Source organism: Trachemys scripta, chromosome 4 (genome assembly GCF_013100865.1).
Source record: "Trachemys scripta elegans isolate TJP31775 chromosome 4, CAS_Tse_1.0, whole genome shotgun sequence".
Lineage (NCBI taxonomy): Eukaryota > Metazoa > Chordata > Testudines > Emydidae > Trachemys > Trachemys scripta.
The window spans coordinates 81,833,829-81,851,555 of NC_048301.1; the positions used below are offsets into that span (position 1 = coordinate 81,833,829).

Here is a 17,727-nt window from a genome sequence, read left to right on the forward strand (position 1 = left end):
TACAACTGAAGGGTCTAAATGCCTATCCCATCTCTTCCCTTCCCTTTGACTCATCCCACCAGGAAGGATTTGAATCATTTTAACATGTTCACTGGACTCCTGCAACACCTCCCAGGTAGACAGCAGTATTTCATGATTGGTGGTGTTTAATGCTTCTGAGAGGTACATGAGGTTGAGAATGGATGTCTGCCTTCCATCCATTGACAGCAGGGGGTAATCCATCAGTGCCACTAAATCCATTTCTGCCCCAAATTCTGGCCTGAATCCAGAACAATTGTTTGTTGTACAACTACTTATAGGTTTTTTGGCTCCCTTTGATTAATTTATTGTGCCTCTAATTTATTGTGGTGACTGCTTCCTAACCCTTCAATCCACAAAGAGAGTTATTTTGTTGATACTGGCTAATAGGGTAGACTGGATTGTGAACATGGATATATGTAAGGGGACGGGGGGATGCCACGGAACTTTGCGGCTGATGTATCCACCCAGGAAATTTAGTTCACCTTGTCCATAACATGTGTCTGGACTCTGGGATGGGAGACCAGTAAGTCTAAGTATTTCCCCTAGGAATCCAGTGTTCCTTGTGAATATGCTATTGGAAAGCACAAAAATGAATATAATAGCCTGTTGGTTCGCACATATTGGAGTAGCTGAACAATGTCATTTGTCTTACTGCATTTCGCCTTTCCTCCCATCTGCTTTGAATATGTTGATAGAACCACAATATCATGCTGTAGAAAATAGCTTCCTGCAGCAGCATCTGGCTCCTTAATAGACTCAACTAACAGTATTGAGAGTGCTGAAATTTTCTGTTTTGTCCTGTTTTCAGATTTTCATTCTCTCTCAAATTGGCTTCTGAAACAGCCCGTGACACATTATAAATGGGATCTAAGGATAGATTTCACATGAAGTCTCACCTACCTTTTTATATAATTAGGGTTTTCTGTGGTGTTCAGTACAGTTTCCAAAAGAAATCTGCTCATTGGTATCTAGGCCATGATATATGTGGGTGACTTCAAAGTTGTTCTTTGGGGAAGTCTTCAAGGTTACTGCAGGTCATCAACTACATATGCTAACAAGTACACCTGGGGGCAAATGCATAATACATAAACATCACATTCCTTACAATAGTGTCTTCTCTTGTTCCGATGGTACACACCTGTAGCTTATTACCAATACACTTCAAATCCAGCTTTATAGCTTTGGGCAGTTTATTTTGTAGGCTATACTCACAGCTTTTCCTCTGTGAAAGGGGAGTGTATCTTCCTCAAGGATTCTCCTCCCTACCTCCATCCCCAGACCATTCAGCTAGCTTTTGGGGCCATGATTGAGCCTGAAGTGTACTACTTGCATGCTCCTCTCACACACAGGAACCAGTGGTGAATCCCACTGAAAAGTTAATATAGTAGCTTGCTCTTACTCTTCAGTGAGGCCTTCTTTACACTCTGGGTTCTAGTTTCAGAGGCAGGTAAAGGGACCATTGGGATGAGGGTGATACATATAGCTTTAGTAAAATCTATGAGTTGTCTGGTGAACCACCAACTCATGTTGACATGGGAGGAGACAAACACCAGGCCCCAACAAAACAATTTATTGGGGACTGTAGAGCCATGGAGATTTTCTCCTCTGTCACTATTCCAGGTGAAGGGGGTAATCTGGTCATCTGTTTATATGAAACTTTTCTTATCTCTTTATGGCCTACTTTTCATACATATCTTGTGAACTGGTCCACTTGTGTACATAATCTTTCACCCCTTTTTCTGTTTTTAAAAGTGTGATAAATTTCAAAATGCAGAGACAGCTGTGTATAGGTTTAATTGTTTTTAACTTTTAGGATAGTTTGAATTTGAAAAGCATTTTTTAAATCAAAGCTTAATCCACCTAGTAAGTGCTCTCAGGAACTGGAGTTTCTGCATTAGTGCTGAGAGTCCTTGGTCAAAGTTTAGTCCTTGACTACTTTTAATATGGTACAGAAATAAAACCTGACTAAAGTGTCTTCTCAGGTCTAAGTACAATAAATGATCACAAATATCAAGGACAATCTTTCCTGAAAAGGAAACATCATCTAGTAGTTAACTATGGGCTGTATGAAGCAACCTTAGTGAGCACTGAGGACTTGGTGGTCTCAAGTTATACAGAAACTCTTGTATTGAATTTGGGTGACAGATTATCAAGTCACTGTAATGTGGTGGTAGTTTTAGGGACAACTTTAGGGAAACCTGAGGGTTTTTCCCAAACCAAACTGTAGTGACTGAAAATCACCCAAAAGTGTTTCATTTCCAAGATATTTGGCTTATTTGGAATTGGCAACTAACCCAACGTACTCTGGGGATAATAACCATGCTGAACACTCTACTCTAAAGTTGCTCTGTAACCTGATATCTCAAAATGTCATCCTGACAATTATTCCATTACATGATTTTTTAGTAGGTTATGCTGATTGGCTGTGGACTATCACAGTGGCCCTTGTATGCAGGAGTAAATGACCCAGCCCTCTTGAGCGGAGCCCATAAAAATAAATAAATCTCTCATTGCTTAGAAAACAGCTACAATTGTTCTGCACAAGGCTGGAGAATAGGCTGTCCCATTCTCTAGATCATTTAAAATTTTGTTTTATTTTAGAGATCTCCTTGGAAGTTATGTAGTTTCCAAGAGTTGTGGACATTTTGGAGAAAAAAAAATTAACTACATACAGATATTTTTGTTCTTTCTGAAAATAAATATGGCAACAGATAAACACTTATCCAATATTCTCTCCACAAAGATGAGTTTCCTAACCTCTTAATTACATATTTTGGTAGCTTTTGAATATTTTATGACTTGCATTCAGTTAGAAAGAAACTAATGGAGGCACTAGGGATTGCTGCAGCTCTTCTGCAGGTGTGGCTTGATGATACTTTTTGCAGGATCCCTGATTTAGAACTTTAAGCTATGAGATTTCCTTTTGATCACATGTGATTTCAGACCCCAAAAATGGTGATAGATTCCAAGGTCAGAAGGGATTATTTTAATTATCTAGTCTGATCTCCTGTATAACACAGGCCAGAGAACTTGCACAAAATAATTGCTATGTCTTATCTTTTTAGAAAAACGTCTTATCTTGATTTAAAAATTGTCAGTGATATAGAATCAGTCATGATCCTTGGTAAATTTATTCCAATGGTTAATTAACCTCTCTGTTTAAAAAATGTATGCCTTATTTCCAGTCCAAATTTGTCTAACTTCAACTTCTAGCCATTGGATCATGGTATATTGAAGAACTTATTACTAAATATTTGTTCCCCACGTAGGTACTTATAGACTCTAATTAAATCATCCCTTGACCATCTCTTTGTTAGACTCAGAGCTCAGTCTATTTGGTTTATCACTGTAAGGCATGTTTTTTAATTCCTTAATCATTCTTGTGGCTCTTTTGGGCACAGTATTCAAGCAGTAGTCACAACAGTCCCAAACGCTGAGGTAAAATGCTCTCTACTCCTACTCAAGATTCCCCTGTTTACGCATCCAAGGATGGCATTAGCACTTTTGGCCACAGTGTCACGGTAGGAGCTTGTGCTCAGCTGGATCATCCATCACAGTCCCCAAACCTTTTTCAGAGTCACTGCTTCCCAGGATGGAGTCCCCCATCCTGTAAGTATGGCCTATGTTCTTTGTTCCTAGGTGTATACATTTAGCCATATGAAAATACATATTTGCTTGAGCCCAGCTTACCAACTGATCCAGATCCCTCTATATTGGTGACCCGTCCTCTTTATTTGTGCCACTCCATCAATTTTTGTCATCTGCAAACTTTATTAGTAATGGTTTTGTTTCCTTCCGGGTCATAGATAAAAATGTTAAATATCCAAGAATCGATCCCTCCAGGGCCCAACTAGAAACACACCCACTTGATTCTCCATTTACAATTATGTTGAAGAGCTATAATTTAGCCAGTTTTAATCCATTTAATGTGCCATGTTAATTTTATATTCAAGTTTTTTAATCAAAATGTTGTGTGGTACCAACTCAAATGCCTTACAGAAGTTTAATTATATTACATCAACACTATTACTTTTATCAAATGTGTAATCTCATAAAAGGTATCAAATTAGGTTGACAGGATCTATTTTCCATAAACTCATGTTGATTGGCATTAATTATTATTACCCTCCTTTCATTCTTTATGAACTGAGTCTTTTATGAGCCACTCCATTATCTTGCCCAGGATCGATGACAGGCCTATAATTACCCTGGTCATCCCATTTACTCTCTTTAAATATTGACACAACATTAGCTTTTTTCCCCCCAGACTTTTGGAACTTCTGCAGTGCCCCGAGGTTTTTTGAACATCAACATTAATGGTCCAGCAAGTTTCTAAGCCAGCCCTTTAAGAGCCCTGGAGTGCAAGATTTTTTAAAATATCTGACTTTAGGAGATGCTGTATAGTATTCCCCTGAGATACTAGTGGAATGGAGAAAGTGGTATCATATGATATGATTATTTCACCTTTTTCCCAAATACAGAACAGAAATATTTATTGAACATTTATCTTTTCTGCATTATTATTGATAATTCTACTATTTCCATCTAGTAATGGACTAATACCAATTTAGGATGTTACTGATGTACTTAAAAAACCTCCTTTTTATTGATAGGTTTTGCTGTACATCTTCAGAGAACAACTACACATTATTTTGTATATGTGATGCTAAATTTAAATCTTTTCTTAAACTTTTATCAACATTAAACCAATGTTAATGTGATAATAGGGTTTGGAAAAGTGGAAGGGGGATTTATTTGAAAAAAGAGTTTGTGGTCTTGAAGATGAGTTTTATGCTACCACCTCTGTCTGTAGGTTTTATATATTTTTCACAAAAGTGTCTCCCAAGGTGTAACATGGCTGACTTTTCAAATGGCTTTTTGGCAGTTATATTGCTATGCTTCATCCCTTTTAAGACCTTTTATATTCCAACAGTGTTATCTCTTTTATAGATATAAAGGGGGTACAAATTCCACACTGATGATGTTGTTTTCTTGTGTGATTTGCTTGGCAATGATGGATGAGAGCACACATATCTCTTCTTCTGCCCCCATTTTCTTACTGATAGTTATTCAAATGGCTTTGATTGTGGTCCCAAAGTCCAAAATTACTATTTTGCATTCTCCTCCTCCTCCTCAAAAGAAGGTTGATATTTATAGCCCAACCTAGGGGAAAAATCAGATTAAGATTGGTTGTCAGGAGTTTACAGATGTGGACAGCTTTGTCAAGTAACTTGCAGCATCTGATCTTTCTGAGTAAGGAAAATTTCTTGTAAGTGATGCACTCGAAGAAAAATTACTACTAATCTTGTACTCCGTGTGTATGAGTGATGTGGAATATCTATATTTTATCAATTGCAAAATAAACATTTTTCTCACCTGAAGCACTTGAGACCATACTTTGAGATACTCCCAGTGGTTTGTATTAATATAAAACAGAGAAAATAAAATTTGTTTTTCAAATTACAAATAAAAAGAGCACTAGATTATTTTTCATTTTGTAAGTATAGAAGTATTATTAAAAGTTTTGTATCTTCCATCTTTATGCAGAAACTCGAACGGATAGAACAAAGAAACTGTTTAGACACTACACAGTTGGATCATATGACAGCTTTGATGCTTTAAGGTAAGATGCCTTCCTTTTAGCTAGTAATATTTGGATTACAGAAGTTTGTTTTATGCTTAAAAAAACTAATCTCTTTACATCTTTTGTAAATGTAGGATTATAACAACATATAATTCAGGTAGGAATTGGGTCTTCAAAACTCAGCCAGAGCAACTCAATCTACTTTAGTGCTGCAGTCTCTCTAAAGAGGGAGGTAATTAAGGCGCTATTCCATTAGGTGCCAAGTGTTCCCAACTGCCACTGAAATCGGTAGGAGTTCAAGATACTCTGTGCTTTGCAGAATCAAAGATCCCTTTGTGCCCTTTGATGATGATCTTTGCAGTGTAAATGGAACAGTATCTGGTTACAGGATCACAAACCCTGGCAAGAGGGCCATGAAATAGGTTCTCATATTTAGTTGTTTTAAGGGGTGTTTCTCCATCTGAAGCAACATTGAGTAGAAATCAGTTTAGATGTAAATTGTGGGATTTTTTTACTTGCTGTTTCTGATAAGTATCTGTTTGTTTAAACAGGGTTTCCCCTCCCACACACACCATGAGCATGACCAACTTCTGGCAGGGAGGGTGATCTTGCAGCACAGAAACTCCAATCTTCTCTTTTACCATAGTGTTGGGAAAATAATGGTGGCATATTGAAAATGTTTAATTTTTCCCTGGTATGATGGCTCTCCACTCTCCTGTCCTGACTCTCTAATTAGGATTATTTTTTAAAGAAATATGCACTGCCTAAACCAGTGTATTCATAAGTTCTGAAATGCTGTAATTTAATGAAGACACAGCTTCATGCGGCAAGTATTTAAAAAATATTTGCTAGCAACATAAGATGACACCCAACTTTCTTAGCATCCTTGTCTTGGAGGTTAGTGGATCATTTTGCAATTCCTGATGAAGCTAGTTAAGTGACTGGTGGTGAGGTGTTTTTGTTTTTGTTTGTTTTTAAGACTTCCATTCACCAGGTTCCTATCCTGTTCTCCCTCAGCAGGCATGTGCTGCTGAAAAGGCAGTGGGACTAGTGGTATGCCACTGCACACGAGTGTAAGCATCTGCAGCCCCTGAATATTAAGTTCTACTTTGGAAGGGCTTTATCATGCAGAACACAGAAGAATACTTTGGTGACATCCCTGGTGGACATGCAGTTATGTGGATTGACCACTTTTACCTCTCCCTGCATGTTGCTGCTGCAGTCTACTATAGCTAGTGTGTGGTAGGTCACAGAGCAGCATCCTTGATACTCTGACTTAGCTGGAGAGGAACATATTTTGGGCCTTCACATAGCTTCTTTGTGATCAGGCCAATTATTGGGGCTTTTTACAGGAATCAGGACTGCACCTTCATGGCTGTAAAAATGTACAGGATAAAGTATACTAGGTAGACTTCCATAGTCTGTACACTGGACTACATAAAACTACAACTGCCTTGATGCAGTATGAGATGCTAAATATTTAAATGTTTAGTTAAGTGCCCAATAATAACAGATTCGTTTAAAGATTCAGTGGTCCTTTATTACTCTGTAAATCTCTAGTGATGGGGCTATTTCATCTATAAAGGATGGAGCTGTTCTGATAAAACTGGGAGCTATAGTTTTCTCAAGCATGTTTTCTCAGGCCTGGTCTATACTACCCGCCTGAATCGGCGGGTAGAAATCGACCTCTCGGGGATCGATTTATCGCGTCCCGTCGGGACGCGACAATCGATCCCCGAATCGGCGCTCTAACTCCACCAGCGGAGGTGGTAGTAAGCGCCGCCGACAAAAAGCGGCAGAAGTCGATTTTGCCGCCGTCCTCACAACGGGGTAAGTCGGCTGTAATACGTCGAATTCAGCTACGCTATTCACGTAGCTGAATTTGCGTATCTTAAATCGACTCCCCGCTGTAGTGTAGATGTACCCTTAGAGTTCCTGAATGCTTGTTTTGTCAAAAGGAAAGATTCTATAGAACGAAGTTCTTGACAAACCAAGTTTGTCATTAAATAATGAGCCACATTCTTTGTTGACATAATTGTGCTGATTTCAGTGGAGTTATGCCAACATAAAATTTGGTCCTATTTGTTGAAAATAACTATTAGTATAACACTTCTGTGGGTGAGCAGAGCTTAATTTGAGGAAGAAGTGGAGGAAAAGTTTTCCTTGCTCAATTGGTTTAATAAACATGGTGAGAGAATTGAAGGAAAGGGTCATCACGTTACCCTCGATTAGGAATTAAATACTAGAGCATTTCTCATGTAGATGACTTCACTGGCTTCACAATGCAGTACGTTAGGAGGAGAAGGGAGACAGCAAAGTTTTCCCTGGGCTTTTCCAGGCTAGCTAAAGTATGGAAGAAAAATGATTAGGTTTTTTTCTCCTCCAGTTACTAGGTTATCAAACTGGACCCATTAGGAGTAGTAAGGACTACCAGGCTGTAAAAATGGAGCCTGAGCTAATAGGAAAAAAGTAGGGGGAAACTATAATAAGCCTTATCAACAGACACTGAAGAATCCACTTAACATCTATGAAATAAACACACTTTCTCTATATTAAACTAAAAATGCATTATGTAGAAATACTGTGCCATTAATTTATTTAAAATGAATTAACTTGTAAATGAAGTGATCAGTTTGAAGAATAAGGTGTGTTAATTTCACTTGTATGCAAGAAACTAGGTTGTGTGGTTTTTTTTTAAGCTCATGCACCTAGCAGAGCAGTGCTTCCATTACTTATTCTGTTCTGCAAAATGGAGTGGATATAGGGTCTGATTTAAATAGGTCCTCAATAGACCTCATTTCCTCGAACCTGCAACAATAAGCACAACTAGATGCTTAAGCAGCTGACTGTGGTTGCAAATTCAGGTAGCTGTACATCTAAACACGGGTGGGAAAACTTTTTGGCATGAGGGCCACATCTGGGAATAGCAATTGTATGGCGGGCCATGAATGCTCACAAAATTGGGGTTGGGGTGCGGGAAAGGGTGAGGGCTCTGGGGTAGGGTTGGGGATGAGGAGTTTGGGGTGTAGGAGGGTGCTCCGGGCTGGGATCGAGGGCTTTGGAGAGCAAGAGGAGGATCAGCGCTGGGGCAGGGGTGCAGGGGGAGGGGTGCAGGTTCCGGCTGCGGGGGCGGGGCTGGGGATGAGAGGTTTGTGGTGCAGGAGGGTGCTCTGGACTGGGATCGAGGAGTTTGGAGAGCGAGAGGGGGATCAGGGCTGGGGCAGTGGGTTTGGGTGTGGGGAGAGGCTCAGGGGTGCAGGCTCTGAGCGGAGCTTAACTCAAGCAGCTCCCGGAAGCAGTGGCATGTCCCTTCTCCAGCTCCTATGTGGAGGCGTGGCCAGGTGGCTCTGCATGCTGCCCCATCTGCAGGCTCCCATTGGAGCACATAGGAGCCAGAGCGGGGCCATGTGGCTGCTTCCAGGAGCCATGTGGTACGGCCACCGACCTTGTGCCCCAGCTGGAGCACCAGAGCAGGGCCGTGCCACGGCTTCTGGGAGCTGTGTGGTGTGGCCCCCGACCTAGTGCCCTAGCTAGAGCACCGAAACGGGGCAAGCCGCAGACTCCGCTCCTCAGCGGGAGCTCATGGGCTGGCTTAAAATGGCTTGCAGGCTGGATCTGGCCTGCAGGCCATAGTTTGTCCACCTCTGATCTAAACAATGACATCAATGTCATCTACAATCTGTGGGTGCAGAAAAGGAGCCCATATTAAAAACTGGCCCATACAGTAGACATTTTTTGCCTAGGCCCAATAGATTTAGTCCCCAAGTTAGGAGAGCCCCACAGGGAAAAGAATAACTGAAAGGAAGAGAAATGTCAAACTAATACAGTTCTGGGGTACTGTACTATTGACAGCCGTCTTGTTTCCAATGAGCCATTTCCAGATTTGCACCTTGCTTTGATCACTTTCTCTGTCATGAATCCTGGCACTGTAAGGGAAGACTATAGTGCAATTACTAGTTATTTTTAAAGTAATTGCTGCTTTACTAAAGTTGTTGCTTTTATAAGATAATCAGGTTGTTGTGGAAGACAGGATTGAATCCTAAGCATTTTAATTTAACTCCTGATTCAGTTCTTTTTCAAAGGTGACTTGGTTCTCACGTGTGTCCCTTTCAGTTTCTTGAATACTCTACTGAAAAAGTCCCCCCTCCTTTTTTTAACCAGAGCAAAAAACACTGAGCAAAAGAGTTAGTACATGATTTAAACATTCATATTAATAGGCTGATGTATATGAACCAAACATCCTGCATGTGCCATTTTTCATTTTAGACAAGTGAAGTTTAGCAAAGCACACATTTTTGTGATTCATTAAACATCTTTTCAACTGTGAAGAGGAGGTCAGGTATCTGTTATGCCATAACAGATTCATAGTTTACAAGAGGAGGGGGATATGTGCTGATTCATGTCACCATGTTTACCAATCCAAATCTATCTAAATTATGATTTGCAAAATGTGACAAGTGATTTTTCATGTGAGGTTAAGCAGGTGTACCCCACTCACTCTGCTGTAGTGATGGCTAACAGAAGTGTTATGCTATCATTTGTGCCTTATTCTGTATCTGTGATACATAGCACTTGGCATTTTAGGTTTAAGTGATGCAGAAGCTTGGATTACCATGGTTATGGGATTATTTTAATGTTACATTACACCCCAGAGTGACTGAGGGATCTCTTTCAAGGATCTTGAGCTCTAACTTTTCAGTGACTACACATGGTGTAACCCTTTTTACTTGTATTAAGTGTGTGCTACCAGAAAAACAACTTACCCTAAGAGACAAAGCTGATTTTGTATGTCTATGCTGCAATTAAACACCCACGGCTGGCCCCTGTCAGCTGGTTCGGGCAAAGTCGCTATTTAATTGCTGTGTAGACACTTGGGCTCAAGCTGGAGCCCAAGCTCTGGGATCCTTCCCCCTCTCAGGGTCCCAGAGCTTGTGCTGCAGCCAGAGCCAAAGCATCTACTCTGCAATTAAACAATCCCTTAGCCTGAGTCCCATGAGTCAGAGTCAGCTGATATGGGCCAGCCGCAGGTGTTTAATTACAGAGTAGACATAGCCCTATAGGCTTCAGAAATTACAATAGTAATGTTAGTATGGCTATCATAAGCCATTTAAATAGGCTGCAATCAAATATTTTCAGTTCGCTCACAAAGTTGTGATTTAGTTTTAATCCATTTCCTTCAATTTAACATAAACAAATAAAGGGTGGAGATGGAAGGAAAAAGCCGGAGGGGGAGGAGGGAGAGGCTTTGTTACAACCAGAGGTAAGTGGGTGAGTGTAGATTGGTTCATCCAGTAGAAGCTGGCACTGGAGACGCAGGAATAAACAGCCGTGTCCCCAGATGTTAGGTTTCAGCATGTCCCTCCATCTCCCTAGGTTTCAGCAAGGTGTTTTGACAGGCAAAATTTCCCCCTCTCTCCCAGTAGCGGGATTGGCAAAGGCAGCATAGGACAAATTGGTGGGGATCACATCCAAGATAGCTAAGGTGCATTGTCAAAACCAAAGAAACCTCATGGTCTCAGGCTCTATTTGCTGCCCATTACACCTGCAACTTAAAGCTGAAAGTAGGAAAAGTACATGAAAAGGGACAGACCCCCAACATACAAGTTGCCCTACAGAGTCCTTAGAGGGTTTATATTTTCTCTTAATTAGTGGAAGATTTCAAGAGTCCTTTCCCCTTCTCTCTCTCCCCCCCCCCCCCCCGGCCCACGAAAACATCAGGCCATGACTTATCAGTAGAATGTTTGTTTTATATAGTCCAAGTGCGCAGTATCTATACAAAAAAATAAATACATCTGTGCACCTATCTATAGTCCTAATTCTTAAAGCAAGACCTTAAGGTATATTGGGCCTTCTGCAAATGACTCTGGTCAAAACTCAGGTCACCGCACAAGTCAAGAAAAGTGTCTATAGGCCTTAAAACTAGGACTGTGCAAATAACTGATTTTTTTGGTTCTCTGGCAGATCCAAAAAATCCAAAGTAAGATTTGGTTCAACCCAAACAAACTAAAAATTTTCAGTAAATCAAAAAAGCTGGAAAATCTTGGTTTAGGTCAAATAAAATGTTTATTTTTAATGAAATAAAAGGAAATGAATGACGAGACTCACAAATGGAGGAAGAAGTGGTGGTGTCTTTCTCATGACCTTTCAACTCCCATGAGCCTCACCTGGGAATGGGATACCTAGGATCAAATCCCCATGCTGGATCAAGGACTTGGACACGGGTGTCCCCATCTCCCAGGGCCCTAACCATTGGACTATAAGGGGTTTCTGATGTGGGGTTCAGCTTCTCCTATTGAAGCAGTTAGGCTTTGTATGGAATAGTCATTGGGTTGGAGAAAAACAGTGAGAATGACTCTATAGCGCAGCACTTGAGATGGGGAGGAGGGGGCACCTGGGCTCCAGTTCCTGCTCCAGTGACTCTTCAAGGCTCACAAACATCTGATGCTTAGCTTCTTCCTTGATTTCCTTATGAAAATTTTGTATAATTCTACTACACAACCTAGTTAAGCCGTATAAGCTAACAGCTGAGTGTCATAGTGGAGTTGTCAAGGCTGATTCGCCACTCTGGCACTTCGAGTGCAGAAGGTGGGGGCCTGCAAGGATTCAAAAAATTAATACTGGCCACTCTAGGCTTGTATTAAACTCCCAAGGTTACAGCTTCTCTCTGACCTGGGATGGGTAGATGCTGCCACCACCCAAGTGCAGAACCCCTTTGATAGAAGGCGCACTTGGGAATTCCTTCCTGTGAAATACCCTCAAGCCCTTTCACCCCCTTCCAGGGTAGAGCTGAGAAATGGGGGGGGGAGGAGAGAAATCAGCTGTTGCCACCAGCTAATTAAACAATATGTGCAGAAACCTCTTAAGACACACAAATCCAATTCTGTTCTTTTAAAAAAGTAAATTTTACTAATAAAAAAAGAAAGAAAATACACCTGGGAACTTGGGCGCAAAAAAAAAAAACCTCACAAGGATTAAGCATGAAAAATAGCTTTTTTGAGGTCCAGCTTAAAGGTTACAAGCAAAAAAAAAGCACCTGGGGTTAACATGGAGGACTCCATAAAGAAATAAGAGATAAGTCTAGTCGTGTCTTCCTAGACATTTTTTGATCTACTTGCATATCTGGGGTTTCAAATGAGTAGTTTCTAGGTATGATACTGATGGGTTTTCATACCTGTCCCAAGCTTCTTACAACATAACCTGTGCCCTTCTCCCTGGGAGAGCAACAACAGAGAGACAAAGGAGACTTTTTTTTTTTCCTCAATTTTAAAAAGTTCTAGCCTTCCCATTGGGTCTTTTGGTCAGATGCCCACTCACTTCCTTTTACCTATGCATAGCAGTGAGACTTTTAACCCTTTACAGGTAAAGCAAGAAGAGAATAGCTACTAAGAGTGATTTTATAGCTAACTGGCTGGCTAGGTGTCCATAAAAGAGAGCCCACCACCCCACTCCACCCCTTTCATTTATCACAGGAGTATTTCCTCATTGCAAAGAAATTTTCTTTGAGGCAGCTGAGCCTACTGCCCAGAGACTACTCACTGCCCCTGCCATGAGGCCCTGCCTCCTGTTCTCCTCTTCCCTCCAATGCCCTGCCATGGCCAGGTCAGAAGCCAGAGTAGTACTGTAGTAAGAGCCATCCAGAGACTACTGGCCACTCAGTTTGGCATGTAAGGTAGTGTTAGTGGCAGCTGGAAGGGCCTATTACAGATTTCAGGATTTATACTTGGAAAAAAGATTCATGGTCCATTACACTTTTTAGAACATTTTATACAGGCATGTCCAAGTAGTTAGTCCAACAGACATTGCCTTTACCATTTCGTTCTCTTTGGTGCTGGGAATAAAGATCCTGCGTGTTCACTGGAAAAGGTCCAGATGTCAGTACAGTGGGCACAGGAAAAGGTTGTGAAGTAGTTTGCTGATGACTATAGTAATTAGAGCTATGGCTGGCTAATAAATTTGTCTCACCTTGGCAATTGGGCAGAGGAAGAAAACCATGCTTGCTCATGTTGGATCATATTGCCTGCTTGTTGCACCCATTTTGTATCAATAGTTTGAGGAATGTTCAGTGTGAAGTCAGATATGCAACTGTAAAAATACATAGCTCTAATAAGGAGCAATACGATTTTAGTAATAGTTTTTAACTCCGTGGATATACATTTGGATCCCATTTTATATCCAGCTTCTCCTGGAAATTGTGCATGTAAGAGTGCTCTTGCTCCTGGGATTGGCAATTGTTTCAGGTGCTTCACAACTCTATCATGTCCTTGTCCATCTGTATTGTACTTAAACTGGATGGATGCCTATGGGGGAGGTCTGGCCATAACTGATGCTGGATAGGAAGTCAGAAATTCTCCTTGATTGCAGTGTGGCATAATTTCATTTATGTGGTGAATCCAGCATCCCTCATGCGTAGCCCTAAAGGAAGGAACTTGTGTCAGAAGTTCACTTAGTATGTACACCTATCACTGGCAATATAGTCAGTGGTTATTAATAAGATTTGCAGGATTGCATTGGCACTGTCAGTATCTTAGAGGTTTTGCACTCCGCACTCTCATCTGGGTTCCCCAGGTCTGGAGCATAGTGAAGCAGAGGCTGGCAGTGTAATTAGCCAGCAGTATGCTTTTCTGGAAATACCTTTAGTCAAATCTGTCAGTCAGATGATGTCTATTCCTCTTTATGAATTTTTCATGTTACGTGTAACCTATATAACACATACCTGTTTAGAAAGCAGTATATTTGAGTTGGGGTGTGTCTGTTACTCTGTTCTGTTTCTGGGACAATTTTATATTTTTGTTGCATACTTTAGAAGGTATTTTAAAACTGTTCTTGACTGCAGGCATTGGGTTTTAGACATTCTGTTGTCTCCTTGGTGGGGAGAGATGGGTTATCTCACTATCATGATATAGTTGGGGATTCCTTTCAGTTGAATTTGGTTTGGCAGATTTTAGGCACTTTTGTCACTAAGGCTGCTTGTAATTGTAGTTTGTGTATGTGCATATATTCATATGGAAGAAAATTTCCCTTGGTGTGCTAGTGTTGAAATTTAATGATTTAAGATAGACGTAGCCATTATGCATGCACATACATCTAAAGCAATGGTCTCCAAAGTGGGGTGTGCGCACCCCAGGGGGTGCGCAAGAGAGTCCTTGGCGGTGTGTGGCAGGAGGAGCGTGTTTCTTTTTCTTCATCCAAGCGGCTTTTTTTTTTTTTTTTTTTGCTTTGCCAAAAATGGTAGAGCTGGCGCGGCAGGGGGTGCGTGCTCAAAAATTTTTTACTGATAAGTGTGCGTGATCAAAAAAGTTTGGAGGCCACTGATCTAAAGCATGGACAAGAAGTAGTTAGCAGCAGTTATAATGAGGAAAAAAATGTTAGAGCATATAAAATGCCTTGGGGTGGGGGACAATTCTTCAGTGTTTAAATAGGCATGGCTGCTTGTTCTGAATTGTTTCAGTCATTTATAGTACACTAGTCTGTTTTTCCTCAAAAAACAAAACAAAAAGTTATCTTTACATTTAGCTTACAAATAATGCAGCCTTGGATGCTTTTGCATTGTAGAATACTCTCCTATCTGACGATTACCGATACATTCCACAGATGGTTGGTAGAGGCGTCTTGATTTGTCACTCAATGAAGAATGAGTGACAAGAGCATGGCAGCATTTCAGTCATGTTACTGAATTAGCTCTTTGGGGGTTCTTGAGTGATTCTCTCTTGCTTCTGTGGAATTAAGGTGAATTATGCCTTGGTCTGCATTTTGTGGACTACAATTAGTGATTTTTATTTGGAACTGTGTCACATAATGTGATTTCTTGGAGTATTAGATGCCCTAATTTGAATTATAATATGAAGATGTCATATTTGATCAATTCAAAGATGTAAAATTTCGTTCTAAAAATATGCTGTTTCATATATTGTGTACATTGTATTCTTGTACAGTGATTCTGAGGCTAGGAGTAGATCATGATTGGTCCAGGGCTCACAGCATATGTTAAAGCTGTCTGAAAACTGTCTTAGTTAGAAGGGTGTACATCCAAAAGTTTGACATTTGGGTTTGATCAGATAAATATCCAAAAATTGCTTATACCCACACATGGGTCTTTGAGCAGAATCCCTATGCTATGAAGGTAACACTTATTTTGGTATCTGTGAAATCCTATGGAAGGTCTTTCCATCTAAATCTCACAGACTTGGGTGATTCAGTCTAAACATTTTCAGGACTATTGCTGTTCCCAATAAGCCAATGGAGTTTTGCCATTCCCTTCCATGGGAGTAGAAGCACGCTTTTGGGGACCTCAACATGAGCTGCAAAGTCCCTATTCATGTCTTGAAGCTTTTATCTATGTATGTGTAGTGTCTTCATTCAGTGCCACTTAAAGTAGCTTTACACAATTGTGTAGTAAAATTATTTAAAAGAACCAGAACTCTTCAGGCAGCTTGAATTTTTAAAAAGGCTCTGAAAGGTCTAGAACTTCTAAATAAAATTCTTCCTCTAACTTATGACAGGCTAATTAATATTTTGATTTAGTGATTCTGTAGAAGCTTGATATAGTCATATTACTTTCCATTACTTGGTTATTTTAAATATTTTGAGGTAAATTTGAGTTCCTAGAACTGACTTCTACCACTGATAAAATTGGATTTAGTGTAGGTAGCCTGTGTAAGTTACAACTTTGCTAACGGTATGTATCCAGTTGCAGTATCCAGTGCTATTTGGTAACTAGCTTATCGTAAGAACGTAATTTGCCAAATTTTTCTCATGCTATCCATTGTAGCCTAGATTTAAGATCGGTGATCACTACTTGTGAAGTTTTTCTCTATTCTGTAGCAATAATGATAACCATAGGAAAGATAGCTATAAATGATCAACTTGTTTTATATAGGTAACTTTATGTAGCCTTTCACATTATTTTGGGCATTCTTCTTGAGCTAAAAAGGTACCTGGCCTGCTTGCTGCAGACTTCGTGTAACATTGAGGGAGCAGGAAATGAAAGCTTGTTGAGCTCCAGTCATTTGCCATATCTGTCCCTCTAGCTGAGCAAGGAGGGTCTAGTACAGTAGTAGGAGAGGCAGCACTCTGGTGATATGAATAATGTATCATGGTGGTTTCAATAGTAATTGCCTTTGAAAAAGACCAAGTGCTTTTAATAGCCAAATTGGTTTCTCAATCACTTTTTTCAGCAAGAGAGGACACATTCCTAGATAAATAAGAAAATAAAATAATTCCAAATCTTTTTTTAAACTAAGAACCTTTTCCAGATGGCTAAGCAGTTAAAATAAAAAATATAAAAAACCACCACCTTAGCTTTCCCAGTTGCCTCATGTCCAGCTATTTGTTTGGAAACAGAGCCACGAAAGCTTATGCTCCCAATACTTCTGTTAGTCTTAAAGGTGCCACAGGACCCTCTGTTGCTAATAACGTTGATGTAACTGTGGTTCTTTGGAGTCACAGCTTCATAGGAAACTTGAAGTAATGACTTCTCCTGAGATACAACTTAAGGGCCCAGATGGCTGCTGCTATGAAAGTGTCCATATCTTTCGAACATACTTAAGCACTGCCTCTAATAAATGCATTTTGTAATTCATTGGTCTTCCATTCTAATATGACAGCACCAAGTATAGTAACTCCTCACTTAGTCATCCCGGTTAACATTGTTTCGTTGTTACATTTCTGATCAATTAGAAAACATGCTCATTTAAAGTTGTGCAATGCTCCCTTATAATGTTGTTTGGCAGCTGCCTGCTTTGTCCACTGCTTGCAGGAAGAGCAGCCCATTGCAGCTAGCTGGTGTGGGGGCTTGGAACCAGGGTGGACAGGCAGCCCCCCTTTCAGCTCCACACTCCCCTAAGTTCCCTGTGCAGCAGCTGCTCAGCAGGCTATCAATTGCCAGCAGTTCAGCTGTCCCTCCCCCCAACTGCCATGTGTTGCTCCTGCCCTCTGCCTTGGAGCTGCTCTCGGAGCCTCCTGCTTGCTGTGCAGGGAAGGGGGGAAAGGGAGAGTAATGTCAGGGTGTCTCTCCCCCTCCCCCCCCGCTTACCCCTTCTCCATTTAGAGCAGGGTGGGAACAGGGCAGGGCTCAGGACAGAGAGAGCTTGCTGGACGCAGCTGCTGTCTCAACATCCTGATTT

At 40.7% G+C, this 17,727-nt stretch overlaps 1 protein-coding gene across 4 annotated transcripts in view; it reads left to right on the plus strand.

The window, feature by feature from the left end:
• SHANK2 (SH3 and multiple ankyrin repeat domains 2) overlaps positions 1-17,727 on the plus strand; it is a 621,242-nt gene that overhangs the window by 393,288 nt on the left and 210,227 nt on the right. For all 4 annotated transcript variants that reach the window (XM_034769724.1, XM_034769725.1, XM_034769726.1 and 1 more), the window contains one exon: positions 5,569-5,644. In XM_034769724.1, the coding sequence (XP_034625615.1) occupies positions 5,569-5,644 (76 nt within the window). The remainder of the gene's footprint in view (positions 1-5,568; positions 5,645-17,727) is intronic.